General features: G+C 45.1%; 1 protein-coding gene across 3 annotated transcripts in view; it reads left to right on the top strand.

Moving 5' to 3' along the window:
• Window positions 1–27,931, top strand: part of DOK5 (docking protein 5) — a 147,132-nt gene that overhangs the window by 93,590 nt on the left and 25,611 nt on the right. For all 3 annotated transcript variants that reach the window (XM_043884351.1, XM_043884352.1, XM_043884350.1), the window contains exon 6: window positions 18,545–18,680. In XM_043884351.1, coding sequence (XP_043740286.1) covers window positions 18,545–18,680 — 136 coding nt within the window. The remainder of the gene's footprint in view (window positions 1–18,544; window positions 18,681–27,931) is intronic.

The raw sequence follows: 27,931 nt of genomic DNA on the forward strand, positions 1-27,931 counted from the left end.
GGTGTGGTGGCGGTGTAGTCGCTAAGTCGTGTCTGACTCTGTGACCCCACGGACTGAAGCCCACCAGGCTCCTCTGTCCATGGGGTTCTCCAGGCAAGAACCCTGGAGTGGGTTGCCATTTCCTCCTCCAGGGGACCTTCTGGACCCAAGGATCGAACTTGTGTCTTCTGCATTGCAGGCGGATTCTTTACCAACTGAACCACTGTTCGTATATTCAGCATGGCTTTGTTTTCCAGGGAGGGGGCTAATGTTTCATGAATGTGATGTGAAATTTTCATTACACGGTTTGAGCCCATACCACAAACTGACGTTGAAGTAGGTAGCAGTGCTAAAATTGTACTCTTACGAGGTTATGCTGGACAGAGGCCAACTTCCTGGTTTTGGGAAAGCTTCTCTTTGGACATGTATGTCTCCTCACTGCACTAATTGTGGTAGATTATCACATTAGGGGCCGTTGACATTTTTCAAGTTGCAGTTTATTAAGTTTAATCTACTTTTCTCACAAGGTAATGAATGACACTAATATGATGAAGAGATTGATTTCACAACCTGCTTATTGCAATACCTAATCAGCACTTTGGAGGCTTTTCCTGTTTCCTTTTCGAAGTTAATTTTGGAGACAGAAGGGGGCACAGTAATATGTGGGTTGATCATTAGCTACATACATGTTAGTCTAATCAGCATCTTATTGTCATTCTTCTTTCCTCAGAATGTAGGCTCTTCTTTTGGAAACTCTGCAAATTAAGTTTTATATTTTAGAATTTTAAATGACTGAAGTTTAAGAAATACAAGTTCTTCTGTATATGGCCTGATTTTAAAGTTGAAAAAAATCAACTTGTGACTTTAAAAGGGTTTTGTTTTTTGGATTATAAACTAGACAGTTCTCCCCTCACAGGAGTATGGTACTTGACATAATAAGAGTAATGACATGACTTCTAAACACCTAAAACCCCACTCCGTGTGAATATGTCACAGTGATGCTCCGCTCACACTAATCTGCTCACCTCACTATAAACAAAGCCCAATTACTTAAAATTCGCTTTTCAGAAATATGATGGAATCAGTGCTCTTACAATTACGCCAGAAAGTGCTTAAGGCCTTCTGTCCCATGCGGCTCTTCTCTGGTCTGTTTACATTTTAAGAACCTGGAAGTGGAAATGATGTAAACACATCAGTGAGTCTCTCAGAGACACAAAAGTTTTTCATCAGCAAATAAAACTCCAATCTTTAGAGCAGTGGCCTTAAGTCAGAATCACTTGTTTATTACCCTTATGGGGAAATCTTGATAGAAAGTCAAGAATTTGTTTGGGAAGGTGGGTATTTCTCCCTGTTTTGGTGTCAGAAATCATTTATTATCAATTTTAATATTTTTGGTCATGCCTCGCCACTCGTGGGATCTTAGATCCCCAACCGGGGATTGAACCCATGCCCCCTGCGGTTAAAGTAAAGGGTCTAACCACTGGACCACCAGGATTCCCTCCATGAACTGTAACCAGTGAAATATGGATATGAAAGGTGTTTTGTCATGGAAAGTAGACCTTTCTGTTGACTTGCAGGAGAGTTCTGCATTGATCAACATGTTAAGGGCCCATTTTTGGCAGCATTTATTCCAAAATTCATATTTTTCCATTTTTGATTCACTCTATTTATAGGAAATAGTAATAGGAAAAGTGTATTTATGACTTGTGTTGTCATTTTCTAAAAGCTGAAAACAGTAGACCTTTGTAGTATCTCATGACTATCTCAAGCTTTTTTCAAATTATCTGAGTCTTCCAGGTTTTTTAATATTCTCATAGCTTGCAAAAGTTTAACTTCATGTCGACATATAGCAGAACTGCTAGGAAACTAGGAGATTATTTTAAAGACATATTTCTCCCAAGTATGGTAGGTTGAAAACCATAGAGATTTTTAAGCAGGGGTGTGTGTGTGTGTGTGTGTGTGTGATCATGTAAGCATGCAGGGAGGTGTGTGTGTATGTGTGCTATTACACACCTGCTTACACACATGCAAGGGTGTGTGTGTTATTGTGTAAGCATGCAGGGGTGTGTGTTGTGTTATTGTGTGTGTTGTGTTATTGTATCTGTTATTGTGATGTGTGTGTGTGTTCTGTGTATGGTATTGTGTTATCGTGTGTTATTATGTGTGTGTTGTGTTATATGTGTTATTGTGGTGTGTGTGTTGTGCTATTGTGTGTGTTGTTGTGTTGTGTGTATGGTATTGTGTTATTATGTGTGTGTTATTGTGTGTGTGTGATTGTGTGTGTTGTGTTACTGTGTGTGTTGTGTGTGTGTGCTGTGTGTATGGTATTGTGTTATTGTGTGTGTGTGATTGTGTGTTGTGTTATTGTGTGTGTTGTGTTATTGTGTGTGTTGTGTTATTGTGTGTGTTGTGTTATGTGTGTTATTGTGATGTGTGTGTTGTGTTATTGTGTGTGTTATTGTGTTGTGTGTGTGTGCTGTGTGTATGGTATTGTGTTATTGTGTGTGTGATTGTGTGTGTTTTGTTATTGTGTATGTTGTGTTGTGTGTGTTGTGTGTATGGTATTGTGTTATTGTGTGTTGTGTTATTGTGTGTGTGTTGTGTGTATGGTATTGTGTTATTGTGTGTGTGTGATCGTGTGTGTTGTGTAAGCATGTTCATGTTTTGTAAGTAATAGGACAGAGGTGGCCCTTGTGGATGTGGGGAGAGAATACTTAGCTCGGGTATAAGAAGTGGTGGAGGAAAAGTGAAAATATACTGAAGACATGAGTTTCAAAAATATTCCAGTTGTCTTTGGCCACAAGGCGTAAACACTGACTTGGAAAATGAAAGCGCTTTTTAGTTCGTGACTTTCATCGCTCTGTTCTGTCCTTTTGGACATTTCGTCCCAAACCTCCGGTGGTCAGATACTGTGACACCCACAGCTTATCCCCACGGCGTTGTGCCTCGCGTGTTGTGGGACCTGGAATGTGTGTTGGTTTTGAGCAGCGTTCTTGCTCAGTGGTCGTGCTTGTGGGGCAAACCGGAGACCGAATGAATGATCAGAAGGACAAGTGCTGGGACTGCTCTCAGGACCCGACTCCTTCCTCAGACAGCGTGCTGTGTGCATAAGGGGCCCTGGTTTGGGAGTCAGAGAAACCCTAGGGTCTGATTGCTATTCTTTTTTCTGTAAACACTAAGTGGGAGCTATTTATTTATATATATATATTTTTGACTTAAACGTCACAGCCGTTTATTAGGTCAGAAGTCTAGGCACAGCATGGCTCAACTGGTTCTTTGCTCTACGATTCTCAAAAGCAAGATTTTCTCAAGGTTCTGGGGATAAACCTGCTTTGAGCCTCATTCAGGTTGTGGGCTGAGTTCAGTTCCATGTGGTTGTAGGACTGAGTTTCCTGTTGTTTTTTTTTTTTGTCAGCTGTCTGCACCTTCTAGAGGCTGCCCACACTCTTTGGTTCATAGTCCCCATCCTCCGTCTTGAAAGCCAGCAATGGAGTCTTATCTGTTTTTTATTAGCTGTTGACTGTGGACGAAGTGTTTAACTTCCCTTTTATGTTTATCTAAGTAATTAACTTCCTTTTGGGGTGATTGTAGGTAAAAGCAGCGATGCATATAGATGACCCAGAAGGTGCTGGGCTTCTATTAAATAGTCTCTTTGAGATTTTGTTATAATAACTTTTGGAGCAGGACTGGATTTGCAGGATTGAGACAGTATCAAATGCAAGGTGATATTACCATTTTATATTTTGCCTAAAACTCAAGTTAGATGAATTTTTATAGTTACCATCAAGATGCTCACGATAATAAGATCATTCATGTTCCCCCAAGTGTGAAGATTTCTTATCTGCCTTGCTTTATTAGTGAAGATAATTTTTTCCCTTGGCTATTTTTGGATGTGTTCAAAACAAGGCAATTTCATATTAACTAAGATAATTTTCTCCTTGTCTTACACTGACAGATGAACAGGAGTTAAGTCTCTCTAGGCAGGTGGTTTTCACATATCCAGCATGCATCTGGAAAGACATCACAGCGTTCCCCTCTGGGACACAGGGAATCTTCCGGAAGAGCTCGGGCAGAATTCTGCTCCGTCTGGACAGAACCTGTGTTCAAGTTGAAACTAAGTGTTGTTCCTGTTGAATGGCCCATTTTGAGGCACCAAGGCTGACAGTGGGGTGCGTGTAATAAGCTAGGCTGGGAGTTGCAGAAATGAAATTGGAGTTAATCTCATACTGGTTGTGGGACCCTGAGTCAACGAGCTGACTCTCTGACTTCCATCAGCCACCTGTGAAATGAGTATAATATTCTGTCTCTCACAAGATGACTGAAGATTAAGCAGAGGTGCACAGACGGGCACCTGGCATAACTCCTGGCAGGCACGAGGCAATTGTATCAACCCAAAGGGACGTGAAGAGAAGAGAAATTCACCGACCCTCAGAGCCCAGTGCAGGGAGTTCGGCTGGCTTCAGGCTCGGGGTGACCCAGAGGCCAGATGAGGATCCTAGGTTGTATCTCATAGTCCCGCTCCCTCTAGATGGCTTCACCCTGACTCCACGTGGGTCCTCCAGGAGCCTTGGCATCTTCTCACACCATCAGCCAATAGAAGAGAACTAGATTCTTATCAGAGGTTGACTCCGTGTCAGGAACTGCTTTGAGGACTTTCTGGAAGGCATGCAGGGTACAGATAGAATGGTGTGGTTCTTGCAAAGCCGGAAGGAGGTACTGACACTATTGGAAGACATGTGAAGTTTAAAAAAAAAAACCTAACAAAATGTGTCCAACAGAGTATTTAATTATTGCTCAAAGCAATTAAAGTAAGTCAGTTATTTGACTATAATTAGCAATATCACTCATAATGGTGCTGAGACACAGAACAGTGGTTCTCAACCAGGGGGTGATTTTGCCCCCAAAGGACACTGGGCAATGTCTGGAGACATTTTTAGTTGTCACAGCATAACCTGTAGAGAACAACCTCCCACAACAAAGAATTGTCAGGTCCAGGCTCTAGCAGGCATGTCAACCATTGAAACGGTTACTGATACTTACGGAGCCCTTACTGTAAGGAAGGGGCTTCCCTGGTGGCTTAAAGGGTAAACAATCTGCCCGCAGTGTGCGAGACCTGGGTTCGATCCCTGGGTTGGGAAGATCCCCTGGAGAAGGGAAAGGCTGCCCACTCCAGTATTCTTGCCTGGAGAAGTCCATGGACAGAGGAGCCTGGCGGCTACCGTCCATGGGGTCACAAAGAGCTGGCTACGACTGAGCGATTAACACTTTCACTTAACTACGGTAAGAAAGTTGTTGCATTAAATGTGTTATACGCACGATACCATTTAAGTCATTTGCTGGTCATATAAACCAGGGGATGTTATTATTCTCATCCTAAGAGGAAGCTTGGGCATCTGCGCAACTGATCCAAAGGCACCAGAGCAGTGAGTAAAACGTGGATTCAGAAACACACTCAGGTCTTCTTACTCCCCAACCCTAAGATCCCTAAGAAGGCTAAGTGTCACAGCTCTACTAGGTTGGGCTGGTTCTTTCTCTTAAATAATTATGTAAAATTCACTTTTAATCAGAGGATAACTGCTTTACGATGTTGAGCTGGGTTCTGCTATACAACGGCGTGGACCAGTCATGAGTTACATACATCCCCTCTAGCCTGGTTCTTGGACTTCCCAGGCGGCTTGACAGCAAAGAATCTGCCTGCGGTGCAGAAGACTGGGGTTCAGTCTGTGGGTCGGGAAGATGCCCTGGAGAAGGGAAGGGGCACAACAGTGTTCTTGCCTGGAAAATCCCATGGACAGGGGAGCCTGGCGGGCTGCGGTCCATGGGGCTGCACAGAATCAGACGTGACTGAGCAGCTAACACCTCCACAGCCTGGTTCTTAATGAACTTGCAGAGCTAAGGAGGGGAAGGCATACTGCATAGCCAGCACTCGTGTGTGCGTAAATTATCTTAGTTTAATTCCGGAACCTCCTGTTTGTCCTTCTGATTCTGAGTGAGGCACTTTCAGTCAGGATCATTCATCTCTCAGTATCATGACCAAAGGTGGTTAAGAGTCTTCTAGATTCCGTTTATCCCTCTCTTTTCCAATGTGGGCAAATCTAACCATACCTGTGTTTTTTGTTTTTTTTTTTTTTTAAGAAATCCAGAGTTAATATATAATCGATAATAAAGTGCAATTGCACAGTTAATTACTACTCATTGCCCCCAGAGATAAAGAACAATTAGCCTATGGGGAGGGTGGGAGGCAGGGGAAGGGACACATTGCTTATTTTATTTTTGAGTGTTTTCTAGTCTTCTGTTTGTTTCTTTCCACTTGGAAGCCCTGAAACATCAGTGAAGCAGATCAGACTGGCAGGGTCTCTGATTTTTTACGGGAAGATCCAGTTGACGTGAAGTTGTAACTGCAGTAGCGTGCCCCACGGAACTGTTCTTTGAACGTTACTATGAAGCATGGTGCCAGGTGCCCAGTGTTTCCCTGTGAATTTCACGGCTGGCTGCCCAGTTCCCACGCCCAGCGTCAGGCCCCGCCCCACCTCCTGACTGATTTAAATGGACGTGCTGGGTTCAGCGCCTGCGAGGATGGGGGGAGATCAGGTCATGTGTGGCGGGACACGGTGGATGATTACCACCCCGGGCGCCTCTCTCTACCAGCTGAGGAATGTCTGTCTTGTGCTTTTGACATCATTTTAAGAGAAACTTTGAAGTTTGCCAAGAATATGTGAAAATTGACATTGCGTAGACACATTCTTTTCCTTAAATGGAGTGCACACATTTATGAAAAAGGCTTTTTTGGATGTAAAGCCATCTGAACAGTCTTGGAAAAGAAGTCATCTGTGTCTGGTGTATATCACTCTAAAAACAATAATAATTGGTAAAACGGTCTGTTTTAAGAGACTATTTAACATTTCATTGAAGAAGAAAATTTTGTCTTCCTCTAATTGATGAGTTTAAGGTTAAAAAGGACCATTATTCTAACATAAGTCTTTGGGTGTTCTCTGTTTGTCTTCTTGATCCTAAGCTACTCAGTCATCTCTCACTTCTAAGTATTTTATAGAGCATATATTCTTTCTTCCTAAAGGATTGAAAGCAAATAGCAAATAAAATGCACTCCGTGTTTCCTACCATGTTGAATAGAGAGCTGTTAAATTTTTTTAATTGGGATATAGTTGATTTACAGTGTTAGGCTAGTCTCCGGTGCATAGCGAAGGGACCCTGTTATATTTGTACATTGAGCCACAGTTTCTTATCCTTTTCCCCCACAGTCATTGTTCTGTTTAGTTGCTCAGTCGTGTCCAGCTCTTTGCGACCCCAGGGACTGTAGCCCTCCAGGCTCCTCTGTCCATGGGATCTCCCAGGCAAGAATACTAGAGTGGGTCGCCGTTTTCTTCCCCAGGGGAGCTTCCTGATCCAGGGATCAGACCCGCATCTGGTGCGTTGGCGGGTGGATTCTTCACCACTGAGCTGTCAGGGGAGCCCACGTAGGCCGTTGCAAAGTACGTAAATATGCTTGATCCACACAGTCTTGCTCAGAAGAAGCGAAATTCTTCTTTTGAAAGCAAACAGAAGCTATAGTTGTACTAATACAGCCATTCATTCTTCATTAGCATTGATCTAAGAAGTAATTATAAAAGTGACATGCGTTTTAAGTATTCCACGAGTGGAGGCATGTGTGAAACCAGAAGGGACAGTCCCCTTTGTACGCAGGAAGTAACCTCTTCAGTCATCATCTTTAGTAGGTCATTCATCACTGCACGTCTGTTCTCTGCCAGACACTGTGCTAAGCGTTCGGGTGTGAACACAGACAAGGCCATTGTAAGACGCTTAACCAAGTCCCCTCTATCTCTGAACTTCTATGGTTTTAGTATATGAAATCCCTAAAGGAAAGGGTGACTTTCTTATGATCTTTGGGAAAAAAACTGGGCACTCATCAATGCTTCCAGTCTTGTGGCCATCTTTAAAAAAAGTTAAGGTGTATTTTTAAAATTTATTTATTCATCTAGCTTTATTCAGGCATCAATGACATAGAACATCATTTAAGGCTAAGATGTACAAGGTGATGATTTGATATATGTATGTCTTGCAGAAGGATCTCCATGATAAGGTTCCTTAACACCTTCATCACCGGGTTACCCAAAGAGTGTGTGTGGGGGCCGGCTGCTTGCTGCTGAAAAGCCAATAGGCCAGGCTGGTGGAAAGGGAAGTCTGCTGTATTTCAGATGCCGGCAGCTGTGGGGGGCAGTGAGGGTGGTGGACGTCTGTCCAGCCCCTGCTGACACTCAGGGCTGAGAGCTTTGACAGACGGCACTGGGGGGCGGGCGTGCCGAGCAGCGCGGTCACCTTCTTGTTGGCCATCGGTGGCCTGACCAGCAGCATCTTGACTGTCTCACAGTCCATCTTCAGTTCCAGGGTCCGTTTGTTCCTGTTTATTTGTGGCCCACTCTCTGAACTGTGGCCTCTCACGTCCTGGGTACCGTCTGGTCATCCTTTAGCTAACTTCTCCACCTGAGGTTTTGGAACCTATAAGACAGCTCCCAGGATATGGCCCAGAATATCATCTACAGCCCTTGAGAAAGAATTAAAGGTCCTTGACGATGCTTAATGACTGCATTATTATTGTTTAGTCTCCTTTGACTGTTTTCCTTTGTTTCAGCATTTCTCACTTTTCTGATTAAACGTATTCTTTGACTAAAGTTTCCCACAGACAAAAGGCAGGCAGAGGCCATGGCCGGAGGTTGGGGGGCAGGGACCATATGGTCCTGCTCCGTTTCAACCTCACATAATTACCCCTTTTTGTGGTGGGAACACTTATGATCTGCTGTCTTCCAGGTATGCAATACAATATTTCCCACGATGGTCCCCACGCTGTACGTTAGATCCCCAGGACTTACCTTCCAGCTGGAAGTCTGTACCAGCATCTCCCGTTTTTCTTTGCACCAACCCCTGGCAACCACCTTTCTATTCACGGTGTCTATGTGTTTGGCTGTTTTAAGATTCCACATATCAGTGAGATCACACAGTATTTGTCTCTCTTTCTCTGACCTATTTCACTTAGCATAATGCCCTCAAGGTCCATCCACGTCACGAATGGCAGGATTTTCTTCTCTTTTTTGTGACTCAGTAATAGTCCAGTGTGTTGTTTTCTTTATCCATTCATGAGTCAGTGGCTCTAAGGTTATTTCCATGTCTCAGCTACTGTAAATAATGCTGCAGTGAACGTCAGAGTGCTGACGTCTCTTTGAGATAGTGATTTTACTTCCTCTGGACATATAGCAGAAGTGGAATTGCTGGTCTTTTGGCAACTCTGTTTTTTGAAGAAGCACCATACCGTTTTTCACAGTGGGAGTACCAATCTACATTCCCACCCACAGTGCACAAGGATTTCCTTTTCTCTGCATCCTTGTCATCACTTGTCATCTCTGGCCTTTTTCACAGTCGCCATTCTAACAGGTATGAGACTGTATTTCATTGTGGGTTTGATTTCCCTGATGGTCAGTGATGTTGGGCATTTTTCACCTGTTGGCCATTTGTGTGGTGAGACCGTTTTGTCACAGGTGCTGGCCCACTAGCGTATGTGAGCGCTCTATATATGACAGTGCCTCAGGGTTCCAGTAAAGGGCTAGTGAGGATGAACCACCCCTTCTTCCATCACACACTCCCTGAGTGCACCCTAGGAGCTAGTGTGCCTCCAGACAGCGGGGATGTAGCAATAAATGAAACTGCTGTTCAGTTATGAAACGTACCCTCTAGAGGAGAGGAGATACAGGCAATAGCAAACTTTAAGAAAAAGTAAAATAGATGTTAGGATATGTAAGCCCCATATGAAAAATAAGGTGATAGAAAGTGCCCGAGGAGGGTACGGTTTTAAGAAGGGCGAGACGACTGGCTCCGCTCGGTCAGTGGCGTATGAATGAAGGCCTGAAAGGGCGAGGGAGTGAGCCACGTGGAATCTGACGGGAGGGGAGTCTGGCACACGTAGGCGGTGCTGAGGGGGACGCGCGTGGCGGGAGCGTGCAGATCTGAGCCAGGCGGCCGGCAGGGCCGAGCGGGAGAGGTGGAAGGGAAGCGCCGCGTGACGGAGGCGGAGACGCGGCAGGGCCAGGCCCTGCGGGGCCCGGTGGCCACGGACAAGAGTCTGGCTTTTGGTCCTGATCACGTGGGAGCCACGGGGGCCCGCTCGGAGCTGGGCAGCCGCACAGTCTGAAGAAACGGTCCTCGAGGCCGGTCTCACTGCCAAGCCAGCTGCAAGTCCAGGGGTTCCTGCACCACCCAAGGTGGGACCGTTTGCTGGGATGACTCAGAATTCACTGAGAGTGTGAAGTTCATGGTTCATTTCAGAGACGGATGCAGACTCACGTCAGCCGGGAGAGGACGGGCAGGCGGTGGGGAGCAGGGAAGCGGGTGATGTGGAGCCAGGCCTGTGCCACCTTCCCGGTCTCAGCTTGTGACGGTCACACGGAGCTCGGCCAGCCAGGGACGTGCCCCGACCTGCAGCAGTCAGAGCTTTGGCTGGCCCTCTGTCACTCGCGTGATGGACTGAGTCGTTGATCGCCCGGGTGGGGGATCTCCATCTCCAGATGCACAGATGCCATGTGGCCCAAAGCTCGTTCTAAACCACATTGTTACTCTTTGCCTGGTCAGGAACCCCAGGCAAGCCAAACCCCTGACCTCCCAGGAGCCCATGGTAAAGACCAGAACTCTTTCTGGACAAGATTAAATTCTTGACTTAGGAAAAACAAGGCAGGAGGAGAAGGGGGCGTCAGAGGATGAGATGGTTGGATTGCATCACTGACGCGTTGGACGTGAGTTTGAGCAAACTCTGAGAGATAGGGAAGGACAGGGAGGCCTGGCATGCTGCAGCCCATGGGGTCCCAAAGAGTCAGACCTGATTGAGCGACTAATTAATGACAAGTTCTCGGCCACACAGGGAGTATTAAGCAACGAGGTGACATGGTCTGGTTTCCTTATTTAAAACTAGACTCTGTCTGGCTAAAACCAGTTAGAGGAGCATCCTGGTGATGCTCAGGGGAAGGGGCCGTGTGGCTGTGACGACTCTGGTAGCAGTGAGTGAAAGTGGGCTTAAGAGTTTTGAAGCTGAAGCCCAAGAAAGTTACTCACTGGTTGGATGCGGGTTAGGAGAAAAATAGAGGAGTTCATAACCCCTCAGAAGCAGCTGAAACTGCAAAGCTTCCCAAAGTGGGGGTCTGTGGAGGTAGGCTGACAGTACATCAGTTTTGGACACATTATCGTCAAGGCTTGTTCAGCAGTTTCCCTATACTCGCTTTTCATCTCATTGGTATTAGTAAAGCTAATTAGTAGTGCTGGAGAAGAGTCTTGAGAGTGCTTGAGAGTCCCTTGGACTGCAAGGAGATTAAACCAGTGAGTCCTAAAGGAAATCAATCCTGGATATTCATCAGAAGGACTGATGCTGAAGCTGAAACTCTAATACTTTGGCCACCTGATGCGAAGAGCCAACTCATTGGAAAAGACCCTGATGCTGGGAAAGATTGAAGGCAGGAGGAGAAGGGGGTGACAGAGGATGAGATGGTTGGATGGCATCACCAGTTGGATGGACATGAGTTTGAGCAAACTCTGGGAGATAGTGAAGGACGGGGAAGCCTGGTGGGCTGCAGTCCATGGGGTCAAAAAGAGTCAAACACGACTGACCAACTGAGCAATAACACAGTATCTTTGAGTTTAAAAACTGAGACTAGCATTTCATTTCCAGCCGGCTCCTTATAAACTGCTATATCCGGAGGGATGAAGAAAAATGCATCCTTGACAGAAAGACTTAGATCGAGATCTTGGCTTAGCACGAGAAAGCAGAAAAGGAAGAAAAAAGTCATCATCTTTCTTTGACTTTGTTTCCATGTTAAGTGTTTAAGAACAGATACGAGTAGTAAACTATTACCCTCTCTTATTCTAGCCATATCTGGCTTTGGATAGTTCCTTTTCTCCCCCACAAACCTCCAGGCCCACACACAGCAGGGTTAGAACATACATCTGCAAAGCAATCCTGATCATGTCTGTGTGCGTGTAAGGGGACTGGTCACAGGAACTCTGGTGACGCTGAAGACGGAACCCGGGAGAGAGGACCACAAATAGCAATGCAAGCTTGGGACTGGGCCTTTGTCTTCACCCTGATCGCTTGGTCCTTAAGGTGTTGCTAACACTTTAGGACAGACACCGGTACTTCCTGGAGCTGGAGAAACGAAACACAGGATGTTTCCCACCATCGTCTCTGGGGTTTCTTTTACGGACCATCTTTTTAAAATTGTGTTTCTTCATTTTTGGCCCTGCCGGGTCTTCCCTGCTGCTTGCGCTCTCTCTCGCTGGGCGAGCCGGGGCTCCTCTCTGGTTGTGGTGCCAGGCTGCTCATCGCGGTGGCCCTCTTGTTTCGGAGCGGGCTCTGGAGCGCGGGCCCTGAGGAGGAGCAGCAGGAGGCTTTAGCAGCCGTGGCTCCCGGGCCCTGGGGCACAGGCTCAGCAGGTGTGGCGCGTGGGCCTGTTTGCTCCGAGGCGTGTGGGATCTTCTTGGATCAGGGATCAAACTTTTGATCCCACGTCTCTTGCCTTGGCAGGCAGGTTCTTTACCACTGAGCCACCAGGGAAACCCCCTCATCATAATAGTTTTTAATTCAATGAAAGTGGATTCTTTCATTAAAGGGAAACTTCATCTCCCTGAGTTCATGATTCTGGTCTCAAGGAAGAGGTTTCCACTGCTGTGCTCTCAGGCGCCTGCCAGCCTCAGGCGTGAACGCCACCGGCCACACGCCTTCCTCTCCCAGGCATCTGACCCTCACATCTTCGCTGTTGTCCTGGGGTGCAGTCACCCGCGTTTCCTTCGGGGCTGTGGTTGTGTCTCTTGTGACGTTTTCCCCGAGGACCTCGTCTTCATTGGCTTTGACGTTTTAAAGAGCTCAAGTAACAGCACCCAATCCTAATTAAGTGTTTACTTGATGTCAGGTCCTTTGCTAAATATAAAACAAGATTTCCCACCGTCCTCTGAAGTTTGGGTGAGTTTATTGCTCACATTAGAAATATGAGGCTGGCTTCAAGAGGCCAGAGGACTTGCCCAAGGTCACAGCATCCGAGGGAGCTGGGACAGGGAGGTCCTGTCTCCTGCGGCACCAGAGCAGGACTCTGCAAACTGGATGTGATCTCCCCAAAACGCGAGGTGCTTTTAGGCGATAGAGACACCGTGTCAACTGAATGTGACTCTTCCAGGGATGGGGTCATTTTCTTTCCAGTTACCTTTTTGATTAAATTATAGAGAAACATTTCAGTGGGTTGCCTGCATGTCTTTTCTTTCCTCTTAATAACAAATTCTTCCCTTTATTAGGAAAGGGAGAAGTAACACATTTCATGCCACATGTCTTAAACAGTGCCTCTTCTAACAGTTTCTAATTTACCTGTGTTACTGAGAGGTAATATGAACCAGTCAATCCTAAAGTAAATCCACCCTGACTATTCATTGGAAGGACTGATGCTGAAACTGAATCTCCACTGCTTTGGCCACCTGAAGTGAAAAGCCAACTCATCGGACAAGGCACTGATGCTGGGAAAGATTGAAGGCAAAAGGAGAAGGGGGTGGCAGAGGATGAGATGGTTCGACAGCATCTCCGCCTCAGTGGGCATGAGTTTGAACAAACTCCAGGAGAGAGAGGAGGACAGGGAGGCCTGGCGTGCTGCAGCCCATGGGGTCAAAGAGGCTGAGACACTCTGACCAGTAACTGAAAAGTAAGCAAACTCTCAGCTTGAATCTTTGACAGGAGGCCCTAAACAGACGGTGATGACTTACTAGCTTTATTTTCACTGTATTTATGTTCTTGTCTACTTTCAATTTATGGCAGAGCCTACTGGTTCATGATATGGATTTGATCATTCCATTTACAACATATTTGTTTAATAGAAAAAAAAAATGAGTTGATTTAAAATATTGAGTAGGAGATACAAAGGTTTGACAAGCAAGAGAAAGTTGTGTATTGATGTTCACAGAGCTGTCCCCTGCTCAGAAGCCCGAGTGGCGTGGCTTGTGTCTCCCGCGTAGATTCCATGTGTCAAGGAGGCCTGGGTCCAGTTCTCAGTAACTCCTTTCCTAGTCCTGCCTGCTGTCTCCTCATCTATGCTGCAGTTACTTTGTTCTCTTGCTCAGTTGCTAAGTCATGTCTGATTCTTTTGTGACCCCATGGACTGTACCCGCCAGGCTCCACTGTCTGTGGGATTTTCCAGGCAAAAATACTGGAGTGGGTTGCCATTCCCTTCTCTAGGGGATCTTCCCGACCCAGGTATCGAACCTGAGTCTCCCACTTGGCAGGCAGATCCTTTACCATCTGAGCCGCCAGGGAGGCCCCCTACAGTTATTTATTGGGCAACAGATATAGGCCAAGGCCTGTGGTGCGTCCTGGCGGAAAAGCTGTGAGTGAGTCAGAAAACAGTCTCCATCCACGGGGAGCTTCCATTCACATGCTTTGTGCATTCCTTGTGTGACATCTAATACTTTTAATAAATTCAGGTGACAGTCACTATCATTATAGTTACTTTTCAAATGGACAGTGCAGGCCTAGGGAGGTTTATGGACACGCCCCAGGCCTCAAAGCTGGTGAGGGGCAATCCCAGCGAGGTAGTCTGGAGCCCAGGTCTTTACCTCTGCCAAGCCTCTTCTTCCACACTGCCTTGATACGTACTTAAAGTCGCGTATATGAAGGAATGAATTTCCCAATACTTTCTGAGCTCTTGATTTTTCGATGGATTCTTAACCAGGTGCATAATCTATGGTTTGGAGTAGCAGACATGGCATTTAGGCAAAGTAGTTACTGAAGACATCAAAGCTCTAAGTGCTTCTGTATGGACACAGTGTTCTTGTACCCAAATCCTTGTCCTCTCGAAGGGCAGAAGGTCCAACTTAAACTCCTTATTTTTCTTTCTTTGGGTGTCCGTCAGCTGGTTTCTGTTAGTGTATGGCCATCAGAAAGAGTGCTGGGGCATCTGGGACATTAGCTAAAGTGCCCAAGGTCACAGTCAGCAGGTAGAGAGGAGTCGGGACTGTTAGTAGTCCCCACTTGTGCATTTGCAGGTCTGCGGCGGGTGAACGGGAACATCTTTGCCCCGTCTTGTGTCTTCTCTGGAGCTGCGAAGGGACGCGGCCCTACGAGGTTATGTAAGACCATCACTGCTTTGATGTGCTTTTCTCTTAACTTCCTTTCCTTTCCTCCCCCCTCTCCCATTTTCTTCTGACTTGCCTTGGGGAGTTGGCCCATTATTTTACTGAAGGCCCCCAGCAACAGTTTTAATGCATTGTAAAGCTGCTTATGAAACAGCGCCAAACAAATCTTTTGGGTTGGGGGCAGAGTGTGAATGAAATAAAAGAGCTTTTGGGTGGAGGTTCGCAGAGGCCTATGGAAGAGCCTCTGAGGTCAATTTTTGTTCATTATCCACACTTTCTGGGCCACACTGACCCCTGAAGGGCATATGCCTTTGAATGTACAGATGAATGCAGTGCAAACCAAAGGCCTAATTTCTGGTCTATTTAGAGGCCTTGAGTGCATTTTCATCCCCTTCATGCAAACTGGTGGCCTTCTTGCCAGATATGGTCCTTAAGTGGCATTTTGACATTGGAGGTTAAAAAACAGCTTAAAGAAAATGGAAAAAATAGCAACATTAAAAATTCAGATTATTTCCTATAAAAATTCAAGACTTCTGGTTTCTCTTAAATAATCAGAAGTGTGACTGCTCTGGTCTCATATTTCCCGTGTAAATGCCTGACCGTCTGTGAAGCTCTGTGTCGTGGGAGGTCTCTTGTCTCCATTCATTCACGTTCTTCGTCTAAACCCCGATGGAATTTGAGGTTGTGACTCCTGTTACTTTCTGTAAGTGGTGAGTGTGTATGTATAAGTGTGTGTGTGTGTGTGTGTGTATGTATGTGTGTGTGTGTGTGTAAGTGTTTGTATGTGTGTGACTGTGCATGTCTTTCAGATCCTTAGGTGAGGGCAAGGAAAGTCTGTGTACTTTCAGGAGTACTTGATGCTCTGTTTTGATTTCATTTACTTCTGATCACAATAATCATTGAATCAAATGTCACTAAAGAATGGTTGTGGTGGATTCATGAAGTTAACCAAAAGCAGACACTGGATAAAAGAATGATTTTTTTCAAAGAGTTTTTGCCAATTAGTGAATCATAATATAAATTAAGCACTTCACCACTAGTCTTAAAAGCAGAAGAGAAAACATCAGCATTTTATAAGTTGACAGATGAATAGATAGCTAGATGACACCTAGATGATAGATTAAATAGATCAACAGGTGTATTTGGTCATAACCTAAACTCTGTTACTGTGGGTTGCAATTACAAAAACCTTAGAGCCACTAGATCATCAAGTTTTAGAAACAGAGTTGCAGGTTTGCTATTATATGAATCAATCATCCTGTAAGTATTTCCCAGTTAACAGGAAACTTCATACTTTCTGAAATCAGGGTTGACATCTAAGTAAGTAAATAAATGATGACCTCTGCCCTAAAAGATACAGAAGGCCACTTCTTTCTCTTAAATAATTGATTGCAGTTACCCTTTTCCTAACAAGGTGTATTTCCATATTTGGTGGGAAAAAAGTGTGAAAAAAAAATTAAAACCTTGCAGAACTAAGTGCCAAGTAGCAGAGTCAAATTTACTTGGGTCAAGTAAAGAGTGGATAGCAGTGAGGAGGGAAGTATTTTAGGAAGTCTTCAGGAGCAAAATGGGACTTGAGTAAAAATGCTTTGAATTTTAGTTTTTAGTTCTTTGAATTAAAATAACAATTAAAATCACATGATCAACCTCATAAGCTAGTTTTTATGTTAGCTTGTTGAAAGAGCCTTCTAATTTTTCTCTTTCTTCTTAGATGGTCCATACTAGTGAAATTCAAGCCAGCAGGTTTTGACCAATTAACATACTCTGTGCTATGCATGCTGAAGACTGCCATATGGCCGGGATATTGAGCCAACTGTAGATAATTAGATGAGGATAAATCTTCCTTTTTTTACTGCACTAATTGCATAGACTGGAATAGATAAAATCATTAACAGTAGTTTGGGTTGAAAATTGGTTTGGTTTCCATGCTGTGTTAAAAAGTTCTTTTGATGTGAGCCTATCGATGTAAGCAAAACTCGGGCAGTCAGGCCAGTGTTCAGTTTTTAGTAAGAGTCTCAGCGGTGGAAGGAGAGGGGTTGTGTCTTAGAATAACCAAGTAATTATTAATAATTGTAAATAATGTAATAATTGAATAGTGTTCTTTAAAACAAAAGCAACCTCTTAGTTTACTGTTGATATATGTATGTAATTAAAATCAGAACTGTAAAAAAGTATCCTTTTGAAAATTATCCAACTCTTCAAAAATATTAAGAATAATTAAACACATTCATTAATTATGTATACCCACACCACTGTATATATGTGTATTTTATGTGTGTGTATACAAATATATATATATATATGTACTCTTGCAATGCAGGAGACACAGGACACATGGATTCAGTTCCTGGATCAGAAAGATCCCCTGATGAAGGAAGATGGCAACCCACCCCAGTATTCTTGCCTGGGAAGTCCCATGGACAGAAGAGTCTGGTGGGCTATACAGTCCATAGAGTTGCAAAGAGTCGGACACAACTGAGTGACTAAGCACACGTACAAAACACAGACACACACACCCGCACATGCACCCCCACACACGCACACACACACACCCCACCCACATGCACACACACATGCGCACGCGCGTGCACACACACTCACACGCACACACACACATGCACGCACACACACACACACACACATACAGTAGCTAAAACACACTGGCTTCTGGTCTAATTATATGTACCATTCTTCCTTATCAATACAATTCATTTGTTTTTTAACAGCCTGAGGTAGAGATGATTCCCCTCTTAATCCCTAACATTAATGATGAAACCCACGTGTCTTTCCTTGAGTTCCCTCCTTCTCTTACATTCCACGCATTAATTCAAGTTATGTCTATTTAAAATACTCTTGGCTACGTTTGGTTTATCACATGGAGTGAAAATCTGGAGTAAAATTGGATTGATGATTTTGGAAAGCAGAGGTGATTTCAGAAATAAAATCATTCTGCAAGCCATTGTCCGTAAGGAGGATCAGGTCAGAATCTGAGAGTCATAGAATGCTTTCTCACCTCTGAGCTGGAAGGCACCGTTTCTGGTGAGTTTCCGAGTTGCGAGCTGTGGTGGGAAGGCCTTGCCTGGCGTCCTCTTTGACAGTCTTGGGAAGTAGAGGGGTTGTACTAAAAGTCCAGAAGCGATTTGTTCATTAGCCTTCAATAAAACCTTCAGGATGAAAAACACGGGGCACCAACACGTTGGCTCGAGGTGATGGTCCCCTGCCCGTGTGTCTGTATTGGTAACAAGTTGTCGCACACTTTGATTCCTGTTAACTCCATTCAGCACATGTGAACGGGAATCCTGATCTCATACAAAATCAGTGAAGCTGATCTTGGGCTGTTCCAGGCTCTGGGAGCATTGAGCTTGGAGAAGCTGGTTTTCAGAAGCTCTCTGCTTTGTTTTCACAGGATGTGTGAGACTGGTGAAGGGCTGTTTATCTTTCAAACGCGAGATGGGGAGGCCATCTACCAGAAGGTCCACTCGGCCGCGCTGGCCATAGCGGAGCAGCACCAGCGCCTGCTGCAGAGCGTGAAGAACTCCATGGTGCGTCTGGGGCCCAGCGCGCGGCGGGGTGGTCTGGAGTTTCTGTGCTGAAAATGTGATCAGTGTTCTGGGGGCAGATGCTTTCCTCCTACGCTCAGCAAAGTGTTACTCGGATGACACGCACCCTTGGAAAGCTCCAGAGCGTCACTTGGGAGCACGGGAAGCATCCGCCCGCCTGTCATCTGCTCACGCACTGGATGCCTCCCTTGCAATGCGTGTGTTTAATCGGTGCATTCCTGCAGCAGAATGCTGTCCACTGAGTTATAAAAAGCAAGTGTATTTCATTCTCACTGGGAGACTGAGAAGTCTGAGAGCAGGGTGCTGGCGGATTCTGGGGGGACACTTCCTGGTTTGTAACTGGCTGTCTTTTTACTGTGTCTCAAATGGCAGAAGGGTGAACGGTCTCTCTGGGTTCCCTCTTGTAAGAGCGCTAAGACCATTCATGAGGGCTCTGCCCCCAGGACCCAGCCCCTGCCATATGCCTGACTGTCTAATAACATCACTTGGGGGCTAAGGTTTGAACATATCAATTTGGGGATGGGAACACAATATTCAGTCCATTGCAGTCTGCATATATATACATTGAAATCCATTTGGCTTATGTATGGACAGCTATAGACACAACTCCATGAATTATCTACCTCTGAAAGTGAGAGTCGCTCAGTCGTGTCCGACTCTTTGCAACCCCAAGAGTATACAGTCTGTGGAATTCTCCAGGCCAGAATACTGGAGTGGGTAACCTTTCCCTTCTCCATGGGATCTTCCCAACCCAGGGATCAAACCCAGGTCTCCTGCATTGCGGGCAGATTCTTTACCAACTGAGCTATCAGAGAAGCCCATATATACTTATAAGTGTAACAGAAGTTGTAATTTCAAATGTCAGCAGTGGTCAGAGAGAAAATGTAAGTGAGAGAAGAGAGCCGAGAGGAAACTCACGACCAGACAACTGTTGACATGAGATCATGGTTTCTGTGTAGGAGAGTTCTTGATTTTTTTTCTATATAAATCAAGACTTTGAGTCTGTATAGTATCTTCCAGTTTGTAAGTGTTGGAAGTTAATTCCACTTAAAACCAACAAAAATCAGTAATACTTTGTAGGACAAAGAAAACCTATTTGTAAGACTCCATTCTGCCCACGGCCATGTGTTTGCTGTCTCTAGGGGGTAAACCTTCATAGTCAGCAGTGTGTAAAGACACCCAGGGACTGTGCTTTGTATGGAGAGTTGTGATTAATGAGTTTCTTCTTTACGAACAGTAAATTTACAAAATCTGAAGTGAATGTGCAACAGTTACATAATGCAACTCATGAATTGTGACTGCAAACACATGCATAGAGAGTCACATCTGGGAAAGAAATCTGCAGAACCAAAAGGAACTGGGTTGGCATGGGAAGGTTAAGGCAATTTGAAAAGTCTGTGATTTAACCATGTGGGGTGGTTGGATTTAAAGAGGGGGCAAGCATGCCAGTAATATGATCTGTCCCAAAGCAGCCAGGGATTATTCCCTAATGACTTACGCGTGCTGTGATGTGGGATTTTAGAGCAAGGATCAGCAAATTTTTAATACAGGGTGAGATAGTAATATTTCAGGCTTTCTGGACGAAGACAGTCTCTGCTACAGCTCTTTAGCTCTGCCATTGCAGAGCAAGTGATAGCATAGGTCATGTGGATTCAAATGGACATGGCTGTGTTCCAAAGGAAACTTTATTAACAGACAGTGAAATTCAAATTTCACTTGATTTTTCACATATCATGAAATATTCTTCTGATTTCCCCCTCAACCATGTAGAAATGTTCCTTCTGAACTAATAGAGTCTTGGCATCCATTTTCCCATATTCTTCCCAATTCTGGATATTGCAGTAGAGGTGGATAAATGCATGGATGGATGAATAGAAAGAAAAAGGAAGAAGGAAGAAAAGAAAGAAAGAAAAGAAGAAGGAATTCAAGTCATTTTGAACTTACAGGGCAACATGTCACTGCATTAAAACTGTGAGCTTCTCAAGATGCCTTTAAATGTCTGAAGGTTTTTTTAAGATTACCTTTTTGTAAAGCCATCAATTAGCATAAATCCGTCTGTACTTGAGAGGTTCTGCACGCACATGTGTTTCCATTTATAACCTCATTACTTCCACTAAAAATTAATCAGAAATATGAGTAATTCGTTCAGATCATCCCTTTGCAAATTTAACTGTAATATAATGTTGTTTGCTCTTAATTTGCTGTATGCTTAACAAGCTCTATGAAATGAATGTGATTTTAAAAGTAAAAACATCCTGTTTTAAATGGAAATGAGTAAACTTCAAAATGGGATCTGAATCTCAAGGGAGTTAAAACTGGGGATTGCAGAATGCTTAAAAATCAACATCCTTGAATCGATCTCTGATTAGGGGAGAAAAGAGATACTGTGCTAAAATGAAATGAATTGAGATGATGCTATAATATTTCAGTTATAGTCTTGCGTTTTCTGCTCACTGGGAGAGGGTCTGTAGATTGGGTATATTTCTACTAGGCATTGCCATTATGCCACTACTGGCTGGCATCTCTGAGATAGTCAAGGTCATAAATGGAGAAAGATGGTGAAGCTAATCTCATTAGGCAGCCCTAAACCTAAATCTCAATGACAGTTTGCTGCCGCTGTTGTAAAACTCCCAAGACAGAACGCTTTACCCATGACAGTTTGAAATTGCAGCCTTGTGTGAATGGTTTGAATCAGACTTATGACCCTGAATCCCAGAAGTCATAAAGAGGAGACATGTGAGCCAGATAGTAATTATTATTTATTTTATTATCATTACTGTTATTACTGTGATAGGCTGAATAATGGCTCCCTGAGGATCTTCCACATCTTGATCCCTGGAGCTTTTGAGCATTATCTTCTATGGCAAAAGGGACTTTGCCATTGTGATTCAATTAAAGCTCCTGAGATGGGGAGATTGTGCAGGATTATTCCAGTGGCACAGTGTCATCACCAGGTCCCTGTAAGAAGGAAACCGAGGAGTCAGAGTCGGACAGAAGTGACGTGGCCATGAAAGCAAAGGTACAGAGAGAGATTTGAAGCGTCTACCCTGATGGTTATGGAGACAGAGGAGCTAGGACCCAAAGGTTACCGATGACCTCTAGAAATTAGAATGAGGAAGGACGTGGACACTCTCCCGGAACCTCCAACAGTGACCAGGACAGCAGGCGCCGTGAGTTTAGCCCAGTGAACCTTATTTCAGACTTCCAGCCTCTAGAGCCATTGGGGATATGTCTGTGTTGTTTTAATCCCAAGTTGTGACAATAGCCAGAGGTAACTAATACAGTTACGATTGTATTAGTTACCATTGTAATACAATTATTAAAATTATAATAATGTATGCAATTTTATACAATTACAATTTTATTAGTTATAGCTGTAGTCACTGTTGTTATTCAGCGTGTCCAGCTCTTTGCAACCCCATGGACTGCAGCACGCCAGGCTTCCGTGTCCTTCCCTGTCTCCCGGAGTTTGCTCAAACTCATGTCCATTGAGTCAGTGATGCCATCCAACCATCTCATCCTCTTTCACTCCTTTCTTCTCTTGCCCTCCATCTTTCCCAGCATCAAGGTCTTTTCTAATGAGTCAGTTCTTCGCATCAGGTGGCCAAAGTATTGGAGCTTCAGCTTCAGCATTAGTCCTTCCAATGAATATTCAATTCAGGGTTGATTTCCTTTAGGATTGATTGGTTTGATCTTCTTGCTGTTCAAGGGACTGTCAAAGGTCTTCTCCAACACCACAGTTCAAAAGTATCATTCTTGGCATTCAGCCTTCTTTATGGTTCAACTCTCGCATCCATACATGACCACTGGAAAAACCATATCTTTGACTATACGGGCCTTTGTTGGCAAAATGATGTCTCTGCTTTTTAATATGCTGTCTAGGTTTGTCATAGCTTTACTTTCAAGGAGTAAGTGTCTTTTAATTTCATGGCTGCATTCACTGTCTGCAGTGATTTTGGAGCCCAAGAATTACAATTACAATAATTACAATTATAATGATGAAAATGTGTTGCGTCTCTACTCTGTAACAGACAATAATGCACGGGCTTTGTGTGTACTTTCTGACCATCACAATGACCCTTGGATCAGAGGCCTAGTGCTACCAGCTTGGAAGTAGCAGGGCTCAGATTTGGATCAGGTGTGCTGGGCAATCCCCACTTCACGCTTTTTCTCAAAATCAGGCATGTTTTCTTTGCCCTACGTGAGATCTGCTCACTGCCGTTAATGGCTGACACTTAAAAGTTAAGATATTTCACATAAAACTCCATTTCTGCATCATCTTGAAAAGGGAAAAGGTCCCGCAGCTCTCACCCCGACGTGGCCACCGTCGGAGCCGCCCCCCTTTGGGGGTCCGGGGTCTTCAGTTCTCCGAGGCCCCCGCCTCCCCTGGCCCCCGGCAGGTGACTCCCGGCGCTGTGGCCGGTGAAGTCCCGCCTGTATCACTACACGTGTCCGCTTCCCGCTGCTAGGTGAGAAAGCCACGAACTGCGCCCCAAAACAGCACACATTTATGACGTCATAAGTGGTCGCCGCGCGTCAGGAGTGCTGACGTGGCTCACCTGGGCCCTCAGCCTCGGATTCTCACAAGGCTGAGCTGCTCTAGGCCCGGGGGCCCCAGCCTGCGGGATGTCATGCCAGATGGTCTGAGGTGGAACGGGTGTAATGATGACAGAAAACAAAGTTCACAATAAATAGAGTGACTTAAATCACCCCTCCCCCCAGTCCACAGAAGGTTGTCTTCCACGAAACCGGGCCCTGGCGCCAGAAGGGTTGGAGGCTGCGGCTGTCGTCTTATCTCAAGGTTAGATTGGGGAGGGACCCGCTCACAACCTCGCCGGTTGTCGGTGGACGTTAATTCCTTGGGGCTGCAGGATTGCGCCCCAGTTTCCTGCTGGCTGGTGGATGAAGGCCGTCCTCGCTCCCAGAGGCTGTCCTCCGTTTCTTGCCGTCTTCCTGCTTGTTTGATCAAAGCCAGCAAAAAAGACTCCCCTTCACCCTGAGGGCCACGACCCTATGTGGCCCCCGTGTGGTCGCGACATCCCATCACCCCACAGGGGCTGTTGGCTGGAAGCGAGTCACAAGTGCTTCCTGCGGTCGAGGGAGGGAACCCCAGAAGAGAGTGCACGCACGGAGGAGGAGACTGGGGGCCACCTCGCTGTCTGTCTCCAGAGCGTGCAAGCTTCTGGAATGCCGTTCAGTGCTGCTACTTCATGCTGTTTTGCTAATAATCCTGTTTGTTTATAAAGCCTCTGCTAAGTGACGGGCTCTTCAGTAACAGCAGCCATACTGCTTGTCCAGCCGGACACTTTCCTGACCTTTTCTCTATAATCATGACAGTGTCTCTGTGAGGTAGATTCATTCACTCATTCTCATTCATTTGTTCACTTACCAATGTTTACTGAGGATGTCATCTGCTTTGGGGCCTCCGCAGTGGCTCCGTGGTAAAGAATCCGCCTGCCAATGTAGGAGACGTAGGTTCGACCTCTGGGTTGGGAAGATCCCCTGGACAAGGATATAGCCACCCACTCTGGTGTTATTGCCTGGAAAATCCCATGGAGAGAGGAGCCTAGTGGGCTGCAGTCCATGGGGTTGCAGAAAGAGTCGGACACGACTTAGCAACTTCAGCAACAACAGTCTGCTGTTTGGTGCTCTCGGAGATAGTGGTAATCGACAGGTAAAGCCCATGATCCCACGGGACTTATCATTCAAGGGAGGATTATTCATTTCATGACCCTTGACCTGGAAGGAATCTCTCCAGATGCTACAGATGAGAAAACAGATGCTCACAGTGGTGAGGTCACTTGCCTGCAGCTGTAGAGCTCATTACTGCTGGGACCAGGGATGCAGGATCTTCTGTGTGGTTCTTTTTTAAACTTTTTATTTTATATTGGAGTATAGCCGATTAACAATGTTGCGATAGGTTCAGGTGCGCAGCAGAGCAACTCAGCCTTACACACATGTATCCATTCTCCCAGACCCATGAGAGGGTAGTTTATGTGGTTCTTAAATGTCTGCCTGTGGCCACAATGCCTTACTCTTCAGAGGGTTTTAAAGCCCTTCTGTTTCTCTTATGTCCACACTGTCTTAGCATTTTCAAATTACCCTGAATATCAGAGTACCTTTCAGAAATGCATATCAACTTGGAGTATATCTTACAAAATTACTCTTACAACAAACCCCGTTTCTTTTGGTGTTTTCGGCACCAGATAGCTGTCCTCTTTCTCGTAACTCTCCCCTCTCTGTTTGTGAATCCAGTGTGCTCTGATTCACTCTAAGGATGGCGCGGAGGAGGGTGGGTGGGCCTGGGGTGTTCGGGGAGGACTGACTGGTGATGAGATGGGGTGGCTGGAGCTGTTTGCTCGAGAGCTGGCAGCTGCCTCGCTGGAGCGGCGACAGGGAGACTCTGTGGGGACACTTCGGGACTTCCCTGAGCGCCCGGCTATTTTTGCCACCTTGGAGATCAGTGCTATGAGAGTCTAATTTTGGAGTGAGGAGTGGCAGTGTGTGGGAGGTCCCTCATTCCTTGACCTGGCCTGTCATTTTTAGAATTTCCTTCAAGGCGAGAGGGACGCGGTGGAGAGTGACTGCAGTCTGGCGGCTCCCTGGGTGGCTGTAGGTTTGGGCTCCCCAGGGGTGACATTGAGGCCCCGGAGTGACGCCTCCCCCTTCCTCTGCAGGCCCGACTGTGCCCCCAGGTTTGAGAGTTTAATCCAAGCTGTTTCTGCATTCCCTCTGTTTTCATTTGCTTGTTTAACTGATAGATTTATTTCCATGTTTGGTTTTGCAAATAAAATTTGATAATGAATTTGTAGAATTCAAGTGAAACTCTTTTACAGTTCTGCAAACCAAAGTAATTTATATTCAGCCTCATTTAAAAAATTATAGTCAGCACATTTTTTTAAAAAATACGGAAGACATCAAAGAAAGCATAGAATCAATTTCACTACTTCTCAGACTGAAAAGTCTGAGCTTTTTGTGCAGGGATTGTTATTTGGGGACTGTTATGCTGGGATTTTTATGCGGGGACTTTTATGTATGAGCAAGCTTTTCACGAATTTGTCCCCATCCCTCTATCCACAGAAAGTCAGTTTTTGCCTCTTTTTGTGTTTATAGACTCTGGTTAATTGGGTTAGCTTACAGATTCTTTTTTTTTCTTATAGCTTTTTTCTTAAAGCGGTTATCAACTTTTTTCCACTCCTAAAATAAATCCTTTTTATATCCTGGTAATATTAATTATAGCTCAAAAATATTTTGTCAAATACCTATCTATTGCTTTCAAAGTAGATCTCATAGAGGGCATAAAATAAATTGTGAAAAAATCTTTTGCATCTTTAAAGAAGCTTGAATTTAGATAAGTTATGAATTTAAACCCTTCAAAACATGCAACAGTATAATCCTGTGATTCAATTTGCTGTAGTCCCTTCAGAGGGCAATTTGTCCCTCTGATCAGGATTAAACTGATCAGAATTGAATTCAGGGACTCCCCCGGTGGTCCAGTGGTTAAGACTCCATGCTTCCACTGAAGGGGTCACAGGTTCAATCATTGGTCATGGACGTTCCACATGCCGAGGTGCAGCCAAAACAATGAAAACTTCAGGCAGCTCTTTACTCAGCCACAGAACTTCCAGGGATTTACCCTAAACATGCACCAGCAGAAGCAAAGATAATGTGGACACGCCTGGAGGGAGTCACACAGATGAGGAAAGGCAGGACAGCAGGCAGAGTGGACACACTCATTCCCACCCTGACCCTCACACGTGCTTTGTGAGCCCTGAGAGTGGATGTGTGGCAGGAGACTAATGTCCCGGGTTGTGTTGGTTACCTTTGGCGAGCGGGACTGTGACTCGAGGGACTGGGAGGGGGCTTTTACATCAGTGTTTCACTGCATGTTTTTCTCTAACAATAATTTTTTTAGACTGTCTACATAATTTTTAGAAGTTTATTCACTTCTGGCTCTGCTGGCCCTGTTGCCTCGAGGGCTTTGTCTCTACTTGCGGCGAGTGGGGGTGGCTCTGAGTGTGGTGTGGGGGCTTCTCTTGCAGAGCGCAGTCTCTAGGACACGCGGGCTCCAGTAGTTACATCTCCCAGGCTCTAGGCACAAGCTCAACAGCTGTGGCAGCCGGGCTTAGCTGCTGCTCTGCTCGGGGGATCTTCCTGGACCAGGGATCGAACCCATGTCTCCTGCAGGACGCTCTACCGCTGAGCCACCAGGGTAGCACCCATAATTATTTATAGAAACAGTAGCTGAACGTCTGGCCTGGGCAGAATGAGCTGATACACCTCTGAGAAAGAGGAAGGGCTCGCCCCCTGAACTGTGTAGCAGTGCTTGGTAAGAAAGAATAGGTTTTGAAAGCTTGGCAGGGATGTTTCCAGGTGCTAGAAATGTGGTCTCCATCAAGGGATAAGATGATCTTTGTGGAGAAGTTTGTGCCTGAGCTGAGTTTCCGGATGAACCAGAGGCAGCTGTGAGCGACTGCTGCTGGAGATAATGGTGAATTTGCTTCGTGCCAGGAGCTCTGCTGAGCACGAGACACCTTATCTTGACTCTTTAGCTCGGCTCCACTCACGTGGGTACTGTCAGCCCATTTTTATAGCCAGCGAGTCTGAAGCCTGGACATGCAGATTGAAGTGATGGTGCCAAGATTTAAACCCAGGTGTTTGTAGCTCCAGTATCTACAGGTTAGCTACTGGGCTCTTCTCAGCAAAAATTAATTTTTTTTCCCCTCTGAATTCATTTATGTCAAGATAGAATGCAGCTATTTGAAATCATGGAACATAGTATCAACACAGAATAAAGTTGTGGAATTGAATTGTTATATTTCATTTATATTAATAAATATATTCAAAGGAGCAAATGTAGCTTTTAAGATTTATTAAGTTACTAATGGCACAAGTACCTACGAGTTTCTAAGTTAAGAGTGATACTGCTTGATTTTCAAGTTAAAAGATAATAATAATATTTCAATTGGATGGCAGCAAATGCAAAAGCATGTTTTGAACTATATAATACATGTAAGGTGCCAGGTACTGGTGGCTCAGGGGTAAAGAATCTGCCTGCCCATGTAGGAGATGCGGTTTCGGTCCTTGGGCCGGGAAAAGCCCCTGGAGAAGGAAATGGCCTCACACTCCTGTACTCTTGCCTGGGAAATCCCATGGACAGAGGAGCCTGATGGGCTACAGTCCGTGGGGTCACAGAGAGTCAGACACGATTTAGTGACTAAACAACAACACTA

This window comes from Cervus elaphus, chromosome 23, assembly GCF_910594005.1.
Source record: "Cervus elaphus chromosome 23, mCerEla1.1, whole genome shotgun sequence".
In the NCBI taxonomy this organism is placed as follows: domain Eukaryota; kingdom Metazoa; phylum Chordata; class Mammalia; order Artiodactyla; family Cervidae; genus Cervus; species Cervus elaphus.